The 19,873-nt window shown below is 40.3% G+C and overlaps 1 protein-coding gene and 1 long non-coding RNA gene across 2 annotated transcripts; both read left to right on the top strand.

Moving 5' to 3' along the window:
• The first annotated feature begins 14,080 nt into the window (after nt 1–14,080).
• LOC103720823 (22.0 kDa class IV heat shock protein-like) lies at nt 14,081–15,316 on the top strand. Its single transcript, XM_008810738.2, has 2 exons — nt 14,081–14,405; nt 14,878–15,316. Exons 1-2 carry the CDS (start codon nt 14,171–14,173, stop codon nt 15,186–15,188), a joined length of 546 nt encoding a protein of 181 aa, XP_008808960.1. The 5' UTR covers nt 14,081–14,170; the 3' UTR covers nt 15,189–15,316.
• Nucleotides 15,317–15,643: 327 nt separating this feature from the next.
• Nucleotides 15,644–19,488, top strand: LOC113463627. Its single transcript, XR_003388244.2, has 2 exons — nt 15,644–16,037; nt 19,230–19,488. It is a non-coding gene; the product is annotated as an uncharacterized LOC113463627 (long non-coding RNA).
• Nucleotides 19,489–19,873: the final 385 nt, after the last annotated feature.

Below are 19,873 nucleotides of genomic sequence, written 5' to 3'. Positions count from 1 at the left end.
TATTTATCGACTTGGAATTGTGAGATTAAACCACCGATGGTGCTATTTAAGCAAAGCGCTCAAGGCAGTGAATGAAAGGAGAAAATTAATTCACAAGACTTATGGTCTCATGCATGCAGGTTCGATTCCAGTCTGATCATGAGTTGAATAGGTATTGTTAGAGCAGAAAGTAACTGCGCGGTTCGTATACGACAATTTCTTCCTCATGACTTTGTCTTTCTTAAAAGAGTCCTCTAGAAGAAAATGGGTTGCCCCTCCTTATAAGGCACAATCCTTTCCGCTACTCTTTCGATGTGGGACTAAAGTCCCGGGTCCCCCATCCGCCCCACAACACTACCTCCCAGTGGGAAGAATTCGTGCGGGGAAGTTTCGGCAGAGCCCTCCTTCTAACGCCATCTGTTAAAGCAGGAAAATGGATCACGTTCCCTCAAGAGGTATTGTCGGCTTTGGGGATGGATTCCCTTCTGGGCCCAGTGGGCTCTTATGGGTCCACGCTCCCCTCATGGCTTTGCCCCACATGGGCGTCTCTGAAGAAAAAGGGTTGGCCCCTCCTTATAAGGCACAATCCTTTCCGCTACTCAACCGATGTGGGACTAAAGTCCCGGATCCCCATTCGCTCTCCAACACTAGCTCCCTAGCGGGAAGGATTCGTGCGGAAAAGTTACAGCAGGGCCCTTCTTTTAGCACCACCTGTTATTACTAAAAATTGGGCCCAGGGGTGATCGCGAACCAGGAGAAGGAGCTTCTACTGCAAGCGGTGGCGGACGGCTGTCTTTGGCAGACCTGCAAGAAGCCCAGGCCGGAGGATCCGACGAAGGTCCTCCGATGATTAAGTCAGAGAGGATCTGTAAATATTCTAATGGAGAAATCTTTTTGTAGAGAGGGAGAAGTCCCTCTCCGGAGTTTTCCCCTCTTTATAGGAGGGGGTGTGGCGGTTACTCGCAATCGGATGTGATTGTACAAATCTTGGATTAAATAGATTACCTTAGATGGCACGGAAATTCAAGCTAGCTGGCAATCTGTTGAGATTTCAAGGATTCAGGTTTGACAACTATTGTGGCGGAGACTGCAGGATTTAATCCCGAATATAGAGGATTTGGTGACCCCTTTTTTATGCAGACGCTCCGATTTAGAGATCGGCTTGACTTTCGGTGGAGTTGGGGTCGGTCTCAGCTTCTGACTAGATTTTTCTTGACCTCGAGGTCAATCAAGCTTTGCTTAGCCAAGACCATGCTTATCGAGATTGCGCTCGCCGAGACCATGCCTGCCGAGACCATGCTTACTGAGATCATGCTCGTCGAGACCATACTTACCCAAATCGCGCTCGCCGAGATCAGGCTTACTGTTGGATTTGGGTGCTTTAACTATATGCGTTGAGTGATCTACTCTTCCCCCATCAGGTATCTGCTAGGTGTGGATTAATATGGAAATGGGCAGTTGGATATTCTCATGACCCAAACAAATCATGTGTTAAGATTTGATCGTTGGGATGCTTGCGGGCATTCTATAGATTCTAGATTTGAGTTTTATGGCTATTAGAGTTTTTTTTTTTTTGATGAGTTAAGGCTGCACATAGAAACATGGAGCTATGGGAAGGGACAAATCAGCTGGTTCCACACTCATTGGCCAACCAAAAAAAATAAAATAAAAAGACGTACATATTATTCACACATGGCTGGTCACTATTGCGATAAATTGAACTGCTGCCAAATAATGCAATGTACTATCCGTATCCTATTTAGATATAAGTTAGATAAAAAAATTTAATTAAAAAATATAAAATATATAAATAAATCTACCCATATCATTAGTTTAAGTTTTTAGGATAAGCAGTGATTTCAACATAGTATCAAAGCAGAGATTCTAAGTTCGAACCCTATCTTTACACTTTTTAATCCTATTATTAAAAATTTCACATGTTGGGCTCACCTATTAAAAAAAAAGTCCGACACACATATGACGAGGAGTGTAAAAAAATATAAAATATATAAATAAATCTACCTCATCCTATTAGCTTAAGATTTTGGAATAAATGATGATTTCAACATTAATTGACAACCTATAGTATGTTGTTGAAGCTAAATTCTATTTATCAATTTTTTCTTTGAAAAAATAAAAAGAGAGGAGGTCCTCACCCGTTTCATTGATTAATGAAAGAACAAAGCCAAACTCTACAGTAGATCTTCCAGCTTAAGTTTTAAATATTTTATTTTTTAATTTCTGTGAATGTATTTGTTCTAAATTAGTTTAATTTAATAGATTTACTTAAAAAAAAAAGCTAAAAACAGAGCCTAACCAAGGGATGACCTTGGACAAGAAAGCACGGAATGATGAGATTGGGAGAATGAAGTAGAGAAGAATTAAGAATTTGATTCTCATTCCTTGACCGCTGCAGCAATACTATGTGATTCCTCCTTTTCGATGATGACCAGGCTGAGGCCATGACCGTAGTTAGCAAGCTAAGGTTTAAATGATTCAGAAAGAGCTTACCATCAAGGTGGTAGCCTAGTGATAGAGAGACGATAATTCCGTCCAAGTTGTTCGGATTCGAAACGCACGGGGGTCGATTAAATTAGAGAACCAGATGCTCCATGCCCGGTGGCTTGCTGGCGGTTATGCTTTTCTTCCACTTATACCAAGGTGGCGCTGGGGTGACGTGCCCATACGTAAGGCGGTGAGCTCACGGGTTAGGGAAGGCACGCGAAACCTGCGACCTGTGTCGAACATTCCGTGATGGAAGGAGGGCCCAGTGGGGGCTGCTACGTGGATGGGCTAGCCCCTCCCCCTTCCCTCCTATACATTAAAAAAAAAAAAAAAAAAAAAAAAAAAAAAAAAGGTTGAAGCTCCAATAACAACTGAAGGAAATTGGTGTAGACCATCAACTCATCATGTACCATTCCCCCTCCCATCAACTTTTCACGTCTCCTTCCACCGTCACCAAATGGTATCCTCCATGCCGCTAAGTAGTTGTCACCAATTAGGCCATTGCCCTTGGACCTTTCTCTACTAAAATAAATAAATAAAATTCTTGTGTGGCCGTGCCAATATCGACCTATATTTTCAGGCAAGTTAATGTCACCATCTAGGGTCCCTATGCATCCACTTGGAAGAAGCCCACGCGATTCTTCTTCAAATATTTCTGGAATTTCCCATTTTCATCCACTTGAACCTCTAACCCTATGGTATAAGATCTTAGAGAGCATCAATGGCTTTTTTTTTTTTTTGTTAGGACGGATGAATCACATAAATTTAGTATAAATATATCCATATGAGTCAGAAAATAAAATATTTCAAAAAAAAGATATCAAGACCGCACTATCCGTCGATAGCATTTCACCGGAATGATCAACAACAAAGGATGCAACACAATCCGCGGTTCTATTTGCCTCGTGGTAAACATGACTCACCTTGAAGGTGGTACATTCTCTTGCACACTGCAAGATGTTCAGGAGTAAAGAATGTCTGTCTACAGTCGTGGTCTGCCTATGGATCTATCTGATCGTGGTGGTTGAGTTGTCCTCCAAATGGGTGAAGTCTGCTTGCAAGCATAATTGACTTCTATCGAGGCCGCCCTCAACTCAGCTCCTAAAACAGCAACAATCATGTACTAGTTGGGACCTCTGATAATGAACCTGGCTTCTCCGCTATTGCCGCTATTAGTAACTGGTGCAGACACCAGTGCCAGGTCAGCCGGTCCCCACAGGATCCAGCCAGCTCAGCGGGTCCCAGCCAATTCAGCTAGCTTGATTTTATTTTGGATTGATTTATTTTAGTTGGATTTATTTTATGTTGATTTGGTTTGTTTGCATATTGTCATTCGGGTTTATTTGCATATTGTCATTTTAGAGTCTTTTTGGAATTATTTTATTTGTAGGGGTTTATTTGTTATTTTGTGACACTATATATATGGGTCCATTCTCATGTTTAGAGTTTTGATGAATGATGAATGAAAATTAGCCTCCTTGTCTTCTTCTTCCCCCTCCTCTTCTTCCCCCTTTCCTCTCCTTCCTGCAGTTGTCCTGCATCAGCTTTGGTATCAGAGCAGCCCGGCTTTGCCCCTGTTGCCAAAGCCACGATCCAGCCTTGTCTTCCCTCTATCACACCACAACCAGTTCCCTCCCCGACACCACCGCCGAGTCTGTGAAGGCTCAGATCACCGCCCGTCTGCGTTCGACCCTCCCTCTCTCTCGATTTGTGTTTTCACCAGGAAAAAGGGGACAAAAACCCCTTTGCAGGCTCCCTGTTCCCATGGCCACCCGTCACCGCTCTCACGGCCACCGCTTCCATCCCTCGCCGTCGACAACACTAGCGCCACCGCTTTGATTCGCTGCTGGAGGTCACCGTGACCCTACGAAAACCCGCCGTCGGTGTCAACCACGCGGCAACCGTCCTGACGGAGGAAGCTTTTGGCCGCGACCCTTATGGCCACCGTCCATGGCCAGATCCGGAAGTGGGACATTGCTCTCCCTCTCCATCGCCGCCCTAACGCCTCCCTCCGCCGCTACAATCCGCCCCGCTCGCAGCCGCCACCATGAAGGGCAACACATCCTCCCGAACCGTCGGGAGGTTGAAGAAAGGATTAACGGGTAAGTCACAAAACCCGTTAACCTGAATCCAATAGCCCGGATCCCAAAAAAAGCTACGCACGTGACTTGCACGTGATGGACCCTTAATGGGTTTTCGGAGTGGGTCACGCCCGATAACCCGGATCCTAACGGGTCTGAGTTAAAAAAAGAAAAAAAAAAGAAAAGAAAAAAAGAAAGACAAAAAAAAAAGAAAAACCCTACCTCCGCTCATCTTCCCCAACCGCACGCTGCGTCGCCGCCCTCGTAGCGCCACTCCGCCTGTGCCGCCGCTGTCTTCACTGCTTCGCCGTCGCCATTCCCGCCTCCGCCGCCCCGCACTCACCGTCACTGCCTTATGCTCTTGCCCGCTTTCCCTCCGCCCGCACGCAGCACCGCCCTTTTCCTCTGCCGCCCGCACGCAGCGCGCCCCCGTGCTGCGACTGCCTCCGCCTCCACTGCAGCGCCGCCTTGTCTCCCCACCGCCGCGCTCCGCCCCTTCCTCTTCCTCCGTTGCCGCTCACCGCTTCCGTCTCCTCTGCTGCCGCCTGAGTCCGATCGCCCCGCCGCCGCCGCCTTCTCTTTCCCCCCTTTCTTCATCTGTCCTGACCACTCCTCACAGCACCTTGCCCATCGCCAACTCTCCCTCCCTCTTTCATTTCATCAAGGGTTTCAACAGTGAAACCCTCTCCACACTCATCTGGCTCGTCCCCCCCCCCCCCCCTCTTCCCTCTCTTTCTTGTTGGGCCCGAAGACCCATCAGGCCCATCCGGCCCCAGCACAGGCCATTCTTCTTTATTTTGGGTTCGACATGCCCATTTTCACAGCAAGCCCGATGAGTTGCTGCGCACAAATCCAATTGGAGCTCTTTGACGAGTCTACTTACTACGCCACACTTTTGGTCATCGCCCCAACCCAAGTCAGATTTCTTTCCTTACTGGAAATTCTATTTGTTTGCCTAAATTTAGTATCAATTAACTCTTAAGTGCTCTAATGATATTACTCCTTAAAAATTTCACAACACCCACTCCAGACAACACCAAAATCGTAGTAATGGCCTATCTTTGTTATTAATTATAAGGCTACCTAATCTTTGGAAGTTCTTTGAGGCTTTGTGCAGCCCTGCAACACACTAAGAACTTAGTACTATTTGACTGCAGCTACTTGTTGGCCTGTGCCTCATATTAATTTTTAGTTTGCAATAGTTATTTGCTAAGGAGTAGTTTTAGCTTATATTGGGCATATACTTTACAATTTCAAATTACTTTCATGCATTAGGTCTACTTAGAAACCTCTATAATTGGTAGGATCATACATATCTTCATTCATTTTATGCATCTACGTAGTGGTCGTGTCGCATCTCATTCTGAGTCCCAATTAGACACGGATTCCAAAATTGAAGCTCTATTAAAAGCTATCCAAGACACTAATGCTCAAGTCCAAAACACTAATGCTCTGAGTCCCAATTAGACATGGATTCCAAAATTGAAGCTCTATTAAAAGCTATCCAAGACACTAATGCTCAAGTCCAAAACACTAATGCTCAAGTCCAAAATACCAATGCCCAAGTCTAAGCCAACGATGCCCAAATTCATGACCTAACCACAATGTCCACCCAGGTTAATGCCCGACTTGATTCAATTGAGGCTTCATTTCAGAGGGTTATTGAATCCAAGAAAGCTAGTACCTCTCATTTACCGGGTCTTGAAGGGGATGACATCCTAGAACAAATCCTAAAACAACAAGGCTCTGTTCCGCAGGACAATTTTGATAATAGGACTGTTCCAGGTCACCATCATGCCTACCCTCGCCCTAGAGGACCTGGTCCCTTTCCTAATATTGATAGAGGTTACAGATATAACGCAGAACCCAGAGAACCTCGTGACCCTGATGAAGATGTAATGAGAGGCATTAGGGTTGAAGCCCCCACTTTTGACGATCGTCTTGACCCGAAAGTTTTCTCAGACTGGTTACACGAAATGGACCACTTCTTTGAGTGGTATAATTTGTCAAAGAAAAAGAAGATCCAGTTTGCCAGAATGAAGCTCATTGGTCGAGCTAAGCTTTTCTGGCAAAACACTGAACAACTGTTAGCTAGGAGATATCAATATGTAATAACTGATTGGATAGAGATGAAAGAGAGACTTAAGGAAAAATACCTACCTCGTAACTACCAAGACGATCTCCTTATAATCGATGGAACACTAAATCCACATTTGTAAGGCGCCCTGACACACGGAGCACTTCCACGGGCCCTAATTCTTCAGGGCCCAAACCTTCTGTAGGGTCCCATACTCCTAGGCCCCCTCCTACTGCCCATGTCTCAGGCTGAGACACTAATGGCAAGAAAATCCTTGGTGAGCCTCCCAAACCATATTCCAAAATTCGGTGTTATAAATGCCAAGGTTTTGGTCACGTTACCTTCCAATGTGCTAACAAATTTTTCGTTATTGCTCAGCAAGAGCAGGGAGGTAACATAGATGACTTAGAGGAGCAAATCTATGAACCAAACCTCGATGACATTCAGGACATTGTGGAAGAGTGTGATGATAAACCTGAAACCCTAGGATGCACCCACACTACACCTAGCTCGCTTGCACAGTCAAATAGCGAGTCTGACTAGTCCACCATGAGTGTAATTGGATATGCCTTCGCACAACCCATCGAAACTGATGTTAGGATTTCTGAGCCTGCATATGCATTTGCACAACACATTCATAAGTTGTATCATGAAATCCATAAGGGCATTCATGCATGTACTGCTCAATATAAGATGCAAGCTGATTTCCATGCTAAAGAATTTCAAACTTGGGGTTACGTAATGATCCGTCTTAAGGAATTACAGTCTCTTAGTATTGGACCATTCAGGGTGTTACACAAGTATGGCATTGACGTTTATACCATTGACTTTCTATTTGATTTTCGTCATAGCTTTACTCTTAATATTAAAGATTTGGTTGCAATCCCTGTTGACTCTTTTGCTGCACACTCTCTTGCACCCGATGTTTATCCTATTATTGATTTTATGCTATCTGCATTTCCTTTTCTCCTCCATCGAGCACAAAAAGAGTATATTGATTCTATTTTAGCCGAGCAAATAGTTTTTGACAGTGATGGAGGCATCCAGCATTTTCTGGTTCATTGGCGTGGACGACCAAAGTCCGATTACACTTGGATCCAGCACGAGGGAGAGACCGCCAATCGACCCAGACTTGTTGGAGTATTATCGGGGCTTTACCGAGCCGCTTTTGTCGAGGTCAACTTTTTTCCATTCGAGGAGAATTGGTGCGGACACCAGTGCCAGATCAGCCGGTCGCCATAGGATCCAGCCAGCTTAGCGGATTCCAGCCGATTCAGCCAACCTGATTTTATTTTAGATTGATTTATTTTAGTTGGATTTATTTTATGTTGATTAGGTTTGTTTGCATATTGTCATTTGGGTTTATTTGCATATTGTCATTTTAGGATCTATTTTGAATTGTTTTATTTGTAGGGGTTTATTTGTTATTTTGTGGCCCTATATATATGGATCCATTCTCATATTTAGGGTTTTGATGAATGATGAATGGCAATTAGCCTCCTCGTCTTCTTCTTCCCCCTCCTCTTTTTTCCCCTTTTCTCTCCTTCCTGCAGTTGTCCTGCATCAGTAACACTATCGTCAAAATTTATCTTAAGAAAACTTAAAAGTGAGAGCTTCAAAGTGACGAAGATCGGTGGCTCTTCAATAGCCTCGCTTTCCTCTGTCAGCTAGGTTGGGCCTTCTTTTTAGCAACAAGAGTCGAATTGAGGCTGTCCTTATAGTAGGATGGAGGATGTGTCACCTTTGCCCGTCTCTCTCATCACAAATTTGATGACCGAGTTGAGAAATCCAACTTTAATATGATAACCACGTCATTTTACCAATATTTTGGACATTACAGGCCAAAATTCTTGGGCTAACAACAATAATATCATGAGCGTGACATTTGAATAAGCCTCTAGTATCATTTGCAAATTTGTTTGCTAGATGGGTTGTGTGCCAGATGGCCCTATTTTGATTCTATAAATTTGTGGGTGAGTTTGTGTGCCCGTGTTTTTTATTCCTTACCTTTTTTCCCTTTCATGTGTGTTTTTTATTTCAATTAAAGTTGCACAAAAGATCTTTGATATTTTTCTTGCTTGATATTGATATCACCCCATAGTTGAGCCAAGAAAAAAAAACCAGGAAAAGAAAAATTGGTAATACAAAAGAAGCCATGAGACTCATAGACGACAAAAAGCATTCTAATAGACAAGACTCTTGTCATTGTAGATATGAGAAGAGCAAGCCTTTCACCTCCAGATATTACGGATTTGAAACATGTAAACAGCCTCTATGCATACTGATATAAATCTTAACAAGAATTGCCGGTATATCGGCTAAGATAAAATCATGACGGTGAAAAAGAATGATATCAAATTAAAAATATTTTAAAATATTTGTAATAAGGATCCAAATGTATTGGTCTATGCATTATCCAATGGAATACATTGGATTTTAGGATATCCAAAATCGACATCAAATTGTCCGCAAGATCTTGCAAGGACAATGTGATATTTAGCTTTGGGACCAGCCAACTTGTATAAATGTCACGCACTGAATTTTATATTATTCAAGGTGGGCTCCCTCGGAGACTTTACCATGACTCTTTTTTTTTTCTTTCTTTCTTTTTTGGTACACCAGCAGCTCACACTAATCTTGTATGAGCGCTGCTTACTGAGTCAAAGGACAAAATATTTTACGGCGGTGGAGGGACAGATACAAAACAGGTCCAAAAAATCTCTCTAGAATGATGAGCAGTAAAGAAAACAACCCATTCAGCAACTTTATTCGCCTTTCGAAACATATGCCCAGTCTGAAAGACATCGCACTCCTGTAGTAGCCACCGGACGTCCTCTAGAAACGGATGGTCGAAAAGCCCCAGCCCCTTCTCTAGAATTTGGCATTTTAGCTCAAAACTACTACTTGAAACTCTCACGCAATGCACTTTTTTAGCGAGATTATTGGGACGAATCAAAAGCTCTTTTTGGTGAGACTTAATGTGTCGCGTTATATATAGCTAGTTACATTAATTTGCATGTCAAGATTAAGTCCCCAAGTTGATTGGTCTCCCTGAATGGGAATTATTGCCATGCGGAAATGAGCTTCCTCCCTCCTCCTCCATTTTTTTTTTTTTTTTTTTTTTTTTTTTTTTTTTTTTTGGGAGGAGGAGGGGACGAGAAGTAGTAATCAAAGATTAGATAGAGAGAGATGTGGAGGGTTTTGGCCACTTGGTTAGACCAAGTGGTGGATGGCGACATGGCATGGGCCACCTCCCAGAGCCGAGGTGGACCACATCAAATGGGCATTGATTGGATCGAAAAGGGGGGGCCCAGGACTTGCCATGGCTGGCCGAAATGGTGGGTACGGAAAGAGATGGGCATGGCTCACCAATGCAATGGGGGTGGTTCCTTTCAAGGAGAATGTCAAGAGAGTTGAGAGTGAGAAATCTCCCTCACGTTTCCTCGAACAGATTTTGCTGCTATTGTGTGGTCATTAGGTGTTGCACCATAAATTTTCTAGGATTCATTGATAGCTTCTGCAGTAGCTCATTTTCTTTCTTTTCTCCTATTTCTTTTCCATCCTAATCTTCTGGGTCGAAAAAGCCGAGCTGCCTAGAGCGTTGCAGCTCTGAAACTTATTGTTTTCTGATTTTATCGAATGTATCCGTACTAGAACTGTATGAATCATCCGTTATAGCAAAAAAAAAAAAAAATTCAGTACTTTCCATTCTGAAGTCTTTTATTTTTTTTATTTTTTATTTTTTTGATTGAAGCAAGTTGGTCCAAGACTTATACCCCTCTTTCTATCTTTGGATTCTTTTAAATTTTTTTGTAAGGCTGTTTTAATCAACCAGCAATAGTTGCATCCGTTGTTCTCTTTTAATATGGTAGATGTTTCTCTAGTGATTCTCGCCATTGGTAGGACTCAAATGAGCCAGATAATAGGCTGAATATTATATGCTTCGGCCTCCATTACGTAGCCGATCCTTGCACGCATCTTGAATAACCCTAGCTCTGGCCAGGTTAATTGGCTGTATGTCATCTATTAAAACATGTTGTTCATCTTGCTAAAACTAGGTAGACGGTGCTTGTAAAAAGATAATGGAGTTGGCTATTTTGTTGAATCCTTGTACACACACACAGAGAGATATGATAGAATATCAATCTGATAAATAGAACCAAACCAAATCGAATTTTTTGGATCGGTTTCAAGCAATTTTTGTAGATGGTCGGATTGATTTTAGTTTCGATTTTAGAACACCAGTTTAAATTTATTCTGCTTCGAGTTTAGCTCCAAACCAATCTGATCCAATCTATGCACACCCTAGCTTTAATACTTTAGAAGTGTTTGCTTTTTGTAACCTTGCAACTGGCTGCTGATAGTTCTCTCTTTTATTAGCGAGGACCATTAATGACTGCAGGATCAAGTTCTCTTTGGGCCTTTTCTCCACTATGTATTAATAAGATAAATGATAAAATCAAGATGCCAAGTGTGGGGAAAGAGTAGGAAAAAAAAGAAGAAAATAAATAAATTAAAGAAAGCATAAAAGAATAAAAGAATGAAAGGAAAGGTACTCAAAAAATCAACGAGCGCAGCCCAACCTACTGCTCATCCTATATACATGTAGGTAGACCATACAAGAAAGGAAGAATGGAAGTAGATGATAAGCTCTAATAAAATTAGAGCATCCATAGAAAGCTACGTAGCTGAGATCAAAGGGCCCCTTTTGCGGCCCCTGCATAGATACTGGAGAGGATGTCCATGGGCCTTGGGTTCCCATGAAAGCATCTATTAGAAGCTTTAGCTGTTTCAAGCCCAATCAATCTGGACAATGATCTGATTAATCTGGTCCATTCCTGTTCAATCTGAAATATCCATGATTTCAAAGTGCATAAATCCTCTATTTGTTTATGGGCTGAAAGTTGAATTAAAGACCTAAAGTTGGATCATATTTTTGTTGATGACATTAATAATAACACTCCATATTGAAACATTTTTTTCTCTTCCCCTTTTTCACTTGTTAGCCCTATCATTGTTAAATTTTCATTTAGATACATACACACTTCTCCAATCTGCATTGCACCCAAATCCTTGCTCTTTTTCTTTTTACTTAGCTTGGTTGGTATTACATTTCGGACAATCTGACTTAACCTTGTTAGTCCATAGATTAAGTTTGGGGCCAAGATCATGATCGGAGAGAAAATTATAACAGAGCTAGATCAATCTTTTGTCCTGGCAAAACATTCGCTCGCATGCATGTGCAATGCATGTATCAAAAATTTATTAAATTGATGTCGATCTTGTATATCATAATCATTTTTCATGATGTTTTGTAGGTCATCACAGAGGTTCAAGGCATCAAGTTGCCAAATCCTCTGCATACCCCCTTCACTAGTTTCTATACCCACTTAAACGAGAAATTATATCTTACACCATGTGCACTATAGGGTAGTGCACCACACCAATCATCTTATCTTGTTCCTATGGACCAATCATCGAGACGAGCACATGATAAATGGGGCTAATAGAAAGGAGACAGAATGATTGACATGGCGCACCGCTATGTGAGGCACGTGCTATAGGGTTTTACTATGTTTTTGATTATTTATCATCTTTTTTAACATAATATTTTACAAAACAAAAAGTGAAAATTATAAAAGTGGATCATCTAAATGAGGGTGCCAATTGGAGTTGGTAATTACTAGGTGTTAGATATTAGAGATTTGAATTTGAATCTTGCTCTTTCCCAAATTTAGGTTGAACTTCCTCCTATTTTAATTCTTTAAAATAATTTGCGATGATCGTTCTCATTTCAAAACTTCATCATTCTTTAAATTAAGCTATTTGTATATCTAAATATTTTTGTCTTGCTTTCATACTTGAACTTTAGATGATAAACAAGAAAAATTGATGCAACTTTAGATAATAAACATACATGCATAGATAGATACCTACATATGTACGTATACATACATACATATACACACACATATATACATATATATACATATATATATACACACACGCGCGCATATATGTGCGCGCGCGCATGTATATTTGCTTAGTTTCAATTTACAAATATAATACCACTTTGATATATGAATATCTAATGTCAATAAGGGATCCTGCACGAATCCTTATATACTAAGGCGAGAATCAAAATAAAGTCAAAACAAGACCAGAATCAAAATTATACTAAAGCTATTGTTGAAAAATTACTAAGGGCTAAAGGAAAAAGAAGGAAACCTAAGCTAAGAATAATTGGAAGATCTTGCACCTCCTCTTCCTGTTGGACCTCTAGTATTGTACTGTTGGTCTTTAACTCTTCAAAGGACTTTTTTTTTTTTGCTTACTCTTCATAGGACTTTGATGGACGGACTCTAGAGAAGGCTCCAAACTTGACATTGATTTTTAATTTTTCCTCCCATTACTAGCCCTTGGTCATTTGTCTACCTCCCATCTCATACCATCATTCATCATCATTTTTTCTCATCTCTTTACCTTTAAATTTTCACAAGCAGACCCATTTGGTGCTCAGACCCAGTCTTTTCATTCTTAACCAAGATTTTCATCTAAAGGCAAATCTTAGGTTATAACGGTGTTAGGTACACCTGGTTATAATATCTATGGAAATGAATACTCCTCGTTATCTTAGCTGATATAAATTGATAAAATGGTTCCTATCAATTATAATTTCTAATCATTTTTTTATTTTTAAATAATTATTAGCAAGTAAAAATGATAATTAATATTTAAATATAACTAATAATTTTGAATTTATCATATCGGCTAAGATATCAATGTTTTGCCTCTAAAATATTGATTGATATTTTAGAAAATCTCGATTTCGTCCAAAATATTCCCATATCAATCGGTCTAAGTTAGAATCTCAGCTTAGTCTTGGTCAGTCATCAAAATAAATGATAATATTTTAAGCTTAATTTTTTTTATGGTTAGGCTCTAGATTGGATCATACCTGGACAATCTGATCCAAGTATCCAAGCCACCATTACTTAATCTATGATCATTCAATTCTTATCTTTCGTGACCGATTTATAATTAATTTTTCATCGAAACAAAGTACAATAATAAGATCAAAACCATCCATCAAGTGATCTTTCTGGTACATAATCCATCAACTACTATCCACCTATTTATTTATTTTTTTGACCGAGTCGGAGGATAACATTCCCCTAGAATAACGGCAACCAATGGGAATACCTTAGATTCGAGAAAACACGTCACCACCTTTGCCACGGCATCTCCCCTTCTTCCACGTCATTTGCAAAACGGTTTTTTCATCAGCAACCACACTTGCCCTCCTGAACGGCTCAGATTCAAGGAAACACGTCACAACCTTTCCCATGGCGGACCTTCTAAGCAGTTCCCAGAGCAATCTCCTCCCACGTCTACTTCCCTTTTCTCTCCTATAAAAACCCATCAACCCAAGCCTTCTCAAACCAAGAACAAGAGAGCAAGCAGCGAAGCAGCGAAGCAGCGAAGCAGCGAAGCATTCTATATAATTTTTTTCTGGCTATATTTCCCAATGAGGGCTTCTGTAGTTCTGGTTCTTCTTCTTGTGGGCATGGTGGCTCTTCCCACAATGGGCCTGATGCCATGCACGAGGAATATGTGGGGCATGATGTTGCCGAGAGATGATCCTTTCCGAATCTTGGAGCAGACTCCCCTCAACTTGCCCAAGGCCATGGAGAGCCTCGAGCTCGCACCTGCTGATTGGAAGGAGACTTCCCAGGCTCACGTGATCTCTCTCGATGTTCCAGGTATGTCATCAAATGGCTTGGTTCTCAGAATCTGATACCAGTCGATTACGTGTCTCCCATGCACAACAACTTATAAAATCTATCGATCGATTAATTTAAATCATATAACTGTTTATGAATCCACTGGCGAAGCTTTTTTTTTTTTTGAGATAAAGAAGTGGCTAGGGAAAATTTCTTATAATGACTGTATTAAGTAATGTTCAGACCTATTTTAGGAAAAAAAGAAGTCAAAAAAAAAAAAAAAGTATACAAAAGTCTAAATGCAAAGTGGTGCTTCATTTGGGTAATGTTTTGCAAAAATATGAAGGTAAAACTTAGATTTTGGAAGTTTCTCAAGTGGACCTTTAGTAGGTAGAACAATTTTTTTTTGTTTTCCTTCTCATTTTTTCGGCATTTGTTATCCTTCGTGTTTCTTAGAAGTTGCTGCTTGTGCTTGCTTAATGGCGTTGGCATTTTAATTAATACCATGCAGGGATGAAGAGGGAAAATATCAAGATAGAGGTAGAGGAGAACCGGGTACTAAGGATCACCGGAGAGAGGAAGACTGAGGAGGTGGAGGGCGAGAAGTGGCACAGAGCTGAGAGGACCTCCGGCAAGTTCTGTAGGCAATTCAGGCTTCCGGCGAGCGCCGACGTGGACTCCATTAAAGCCCACCTGGAGGATGGAGTTCTGAGAGTGACTGTGCCCAAGCTGGCTGAGAAGAAGACCCAGCCGAGGGTCGTGAACATAGTAGAAGGGAGCAACTGGGGTGAACAGATCAAGGCATCCAAGGTGGACATCTAATGATATAATATTTTGTGGAAGAAGCTTTTTGCAGCTGTTTTTTTTTTTTATTATTATTGGCTCTCTATGTGGTGCGAACTTGTTACTGAAATGAAATAAAATGGCGTTCTAAGCGTGAAGTTCTTCTAGCTTGTGTACTTTCTTTCTTTTATATTTTTTTAGCAATTCTCCATTTTGAATTTGGTTGGTCTTTAATCTAGGTTCAATTGGTGAAGGCGTTATGTGATTGGACTAACACGAGCAGTGTGCAAAGTTTTAGGTTGGATTGAGTTGTGCTACTGTTTTTTTTTTTTTAGTACATCAGCGCCTCACACCTAATGACTATGAGTGCAACCCCTAAAATCAAAAAGAAGAAGAAAATACATCGAAGGTGGCGTTAAGGTGTGACTATCCCAAACAAAGTTTTTGGAGTGATTGTCACAAAAGATTTCACGCAGTCTGTTGTACTGTTGACCTCTCAAAAGATATGGATGGTCTGATCTCTAAAATAACCCTAATGGTTGAGCTCCGTGTCCCTTTACTTTTCCCTCGAGGGACCGTTGGTCTCTCATCTTTCTCGTCGTTTCCGCTTGTCCTCGAATCCATGGCGATCAAAAACCCTAGCGCTAGATAGTTTAACCCAGATCCAATGCCATCTCCTTCTATTCCTTTCCTTCCCACTAACCCTGACCTTATTGCCCAACCCAAATCTTGATTGTCCACCAAATCTCTGGGCTCTGGCCACTCCGCAATAGAGGAGGCGCTGCTCTTGGATGCTCTGGCCCTATTTTTTGATCTTCCATTCCTTTCATATGAAGCTTTAGCTACTGTTTATATGCACTATAGGGGAAAAAGTTGCTTCCTTTTCAGGTACTTTCTCCTCTAATTTTGTACGTATTATAGTTATTTATGTGATCACATGGTGTTTGATTTAAGGCAAGTTTTGATCTTTTTGGAGTTATGGTACATCCAGTTTCTGAATTTAATATGGAGATCAAATCCTCTTTAAGGATTTGATTTTATCTTCAGGGATTTGATATCTGCGGGTACCAGTGTGGGTGCATGTTGAATTCCATAAAGCTATGCACTGGGTAGATCTTGGTACTAGAACCAAAAAAACCTGCATAATATTTTTTTGGCTAGACTTTTTGTATTAGAACCTAGATTGTTACAAATGGTAGTAGAGCGAAAATATTAAGGTTTAAACAAGAAAATATGTGAATACTTGTGTGGGCATGTGTTTAGTCCTACGTCGGTTGCCCACTGAGTAGATTTTGGGTACTTATACAAAATATCAAGAAACTCAAATAATATCTTCTGGCTATCCTTTTTAGTTGTGATTCTAGGTTGTGATAATATCTTTCTGAAATATTAGTTGCCTACTTTTGTTCATTACTTAGTTGTTCATTTTGTGCTTAGAATTTTTCCATAGAAAGGACACTTATAGATAGATTGGTACTGGAGATAGCTATTTTGTTTTTTTGAGCTGATTTTGTGTTAAGAGAGCGTCATAAACAGCAACATGTCATTGAATGCGACACCTATATTAGAATTTTTTTAGCAAAACGTGCATTAGATTTTAAAAGGTCTGATAATGGATTTAAAAAGTGGCGTGAATTGTTCAATACTGTTCATTAAGATCGACAGGTAACAATTCAACAAAAACCCAACTTGCAAAGCAATGGTGATTGTTCATCAACAGTTAAGCAGGGTATGCATTCTGTCCTTAGTGACGGCTTGTATATAGAAATGTGTTATAGTCTTTCAAAAGTTGTTTAAGATGACAATAAAAATTCAGAAGTTTCTTTCCGAAAGAAAGCAAGATTGGTGTCCAAAGAACATTCTGCTGATATCGGATCAAATTGTCTAGCAGCAAATATGATAACAGAGCATAGGCTAATAGTTTTCAATGCATCCAAGAAGAAAAGGGTAAAGGACTCTTTCAGATATCTAGGACTGACTGATGGTTTTACAAGGGAAAAAGGGGTTGGATTATCTTTCTGAGTATAATTGTTGAAGAAGGGTATGCATGCTGAAACATTGTACCAGATTATATGGTGAAACCAAAGTAACATAAGAGAAATTCTTCGAATTAAAGGAAGAAAATTTGTTGGTGGAACATTAAAGTTCACGAGGCAGTTAAGGCCAGAACATATAGTTGGAGGCAATAAAGCTAGTATACTGGTTAAATTTTGCAGCCCATGATTTATAGGCTTAATCAATTATGATATGATCAGTTGGTGTTTTTTAATGTTTTAAAATCACCCCTCAACCTGAAATTCACTAAGAAGTGGTACCTATTCCTAACCCAAGTCAACTTTGGGCAAGAGAGGTCCTTACCAGGGAAAATAGAAGGCTAGTTGGAGAGTAGAACTTCCATTTTCATAGGTTCTGTAGCTTAAGTTCATGCAAGTAGGGAGAAGATCATGCAAATGGAATTCCCATCAACAACAACTAAGTAGTCTGACAGTCATGAGCCAGAACCATAAGGCCTGCCAGGAAACTATCCATCTCTTCATTGATCACCCTTTTTCGCTTAACCACTCTCGGTTAAGCATGATTACTTCAACTAACTGCTATTCTGTCCTTCATCTAGTAATGAATGTGGCAGCATTGACAGGAGAGCACTATCATTCTATGGCTATACTGTATCATTTTCTTACGTTCTGTCATGTTTAGTATGAAGATAAGTTCTCATGTTGATCGAGTTCTTGATGTGTTGCAAGATCTGCATCTTGATCTGCCTTGATGCGAGCTGGCTGAAACTTATGTACTATCTAGTACATAAGTTGAACCATTTTAAGCTGATAAACTCCAAACTTGCTAGTATTCAGAATCTAATTTGGTGAACTGCATGCTTTTGAAGGGTAGCAGTGATTTACGCTGAAAAATAAGCATACTAGCCACAATCCTGTGGTTGCATTTGCTCCTGCTCCTTATGACAAGTAGTATAAGCAACCTAAAATCTTTCCGTGCTCCATAGAATCTTATCCCCATTCTCGAGTGCCGAAGGGTCCATATTCTAAAATTTTCATCTTGAAACATCTTGCTCGACATCCACGAAAATTAACTCTTTTGCATGTGGCGTCTTATAGTTTTTCCACATGCCTGGAGCTCATCGCAAAGCATTCCTTAAGATGATTTTTACATGAACTGTTGTGAATTTGCAGTTAATGTCATAGATGAAAGGTTGGAAACAAGATACAAGGGACAATAAAGTTAAAATATAAGATCATCAGTACATCTCCCATCCCAAGTCCCAACCATTCTGTCAGTGGAGCCTTATCTGAAGCAACCAATCACAGTGGTTAAAAATTTAAGCAGATCAGAAGTTGTTGATACAATGATTTCCCATTTTGTTTAGTTGCTAACACAATGAAGCTCTCATTTTTTTGTTCAGTTTTTAATCCTTCCATAAACATCACCCCAGGAGCAAATTAAAGACTCACCTCTCTGTCACTTGCTCTATTGGAATCAGTTCAATTTTGGAGGTGCCTTGCCAAGCAGCTTGTCTGGTGGCTGTCTTTGTGCATGCAGAAGGAAAATTCTAGTGCTTAGATTGACCTTCTAGGCTTGTGGGAGAGTAATTATTGTCTTGCAAAATATAAATGGTCTTAACATCCATAAAATTGGTATATTGAACACTTCACAATTATAGACATTCACACCTGTTGTTGAATAATTACTGCATTAATAATTAAAATGCATATAACAAAGTCACAAGGCTTGAACCTATTGATTTTTTTTTGGTTTCATTATGTTTTCTATGGTTCTATCCTTTCACTTGGTTTTACTAAAGGGTGAATGTTACTGCTTTGCCGCTGTTACTTTGAACATCTATTTCTATTGATTGTTGCAAGTTAGGTATATAATCTTTGCTTTGGTCATACTCTTTGATGCTACTAGCAATATATTGCATAGCAATGTCATATAACCATTATTTTCATATATGCTTTCTTGCTATCATCAAAGGGACGTATTAACGTAGAAGTTCAGATGCATAGAAGAAAAACTTTTATGTATACTTGGATTCTCACAAATTTCTATTATGTTATGCCTCAGCAATGACAACAATGATCCCAAAGCAAAGCCATTATGATTCTTGTTACTGGGGCAATCACCAAATTTTCTTCCTGTTTGAAGCTCATCTCTCTTGTGATAGTTTCCTTTTAAATCCTTTTGAGGTATCTTACAGAATTCTTCTGGAGTTTCACTTTAATCCCCTCCAGCACCATATTGTACAGAAATTTCTATATTCTTTAAGCTTTCTTTTTTTTGAAGTCTGCATTTTGTTATGCCAATAATTTCTTTATTTTTTTCTAATTGTTGTCTTCTCTTAGCATTTAACACTATAGGACTTTCATTTCCATTTGTTGTTTATTTCCCATTTCATGTTTGTTTGTTGGAAGAGTGTGAACATAAACACACACACACACACACACACATACAGATTTGAATTTGCCAATGGAGCAAGAACAATGGTGGGGAAGAGACATGAAGTGCATTGTGGTTTACCAAGAGCAGTTATCCTTTAGGAAACAGGTCATGGGCCAAGTCAGTTTCAACTCCAACTTGAACCTATAGCCTATCAGATTGGTCCATTTTGGCTCGTGACAGCCCATTAGATTGTCCTAACTAGGGGTGATGCCATGACCAAGATTGTAGGCCCTACATTTGTAGACTGAGAAGAGCTCAAAGGTGGAAAC

This window comes from Phoenix dactylifera, chromosome 14, assembly GCF_009389715.1.
Source record: "Phoenix dactylifera cultivar Barhee BC4 chromosome 14, palm_55x_up_171113_PBpolish2nd_filt_p, whole genome shotgun sequence".
Taxonomy (NCBI): domain Eukaryota; kingdom Viridiplantae; phylum Streptophyta; class Magnoliopsida; order Arecales; family Arecaceae; genus Phoenix; species Phoenix dactylifera.
Note: the sequence above shows the minus strand (reverse complement) of the source record. Positions and strands in the feature narration are given on the sequence as shown.

Coding starts and splice junctions, on each gene's coding strand:
- LOC103720823 (XM_008810738.2), top strand. CDS start 14,171: ATGAGGGCTTCTGTAGTTCTGGTTCTTCTTCTTGTGGGCATGGTGGCT. Junction 14,406..14,877: donor GATCTCTCTCGATGTTCCAG/GTATGTCATCAA, acceptor AATACCATGCAG/GGATGAAGAGGGAAAATATC.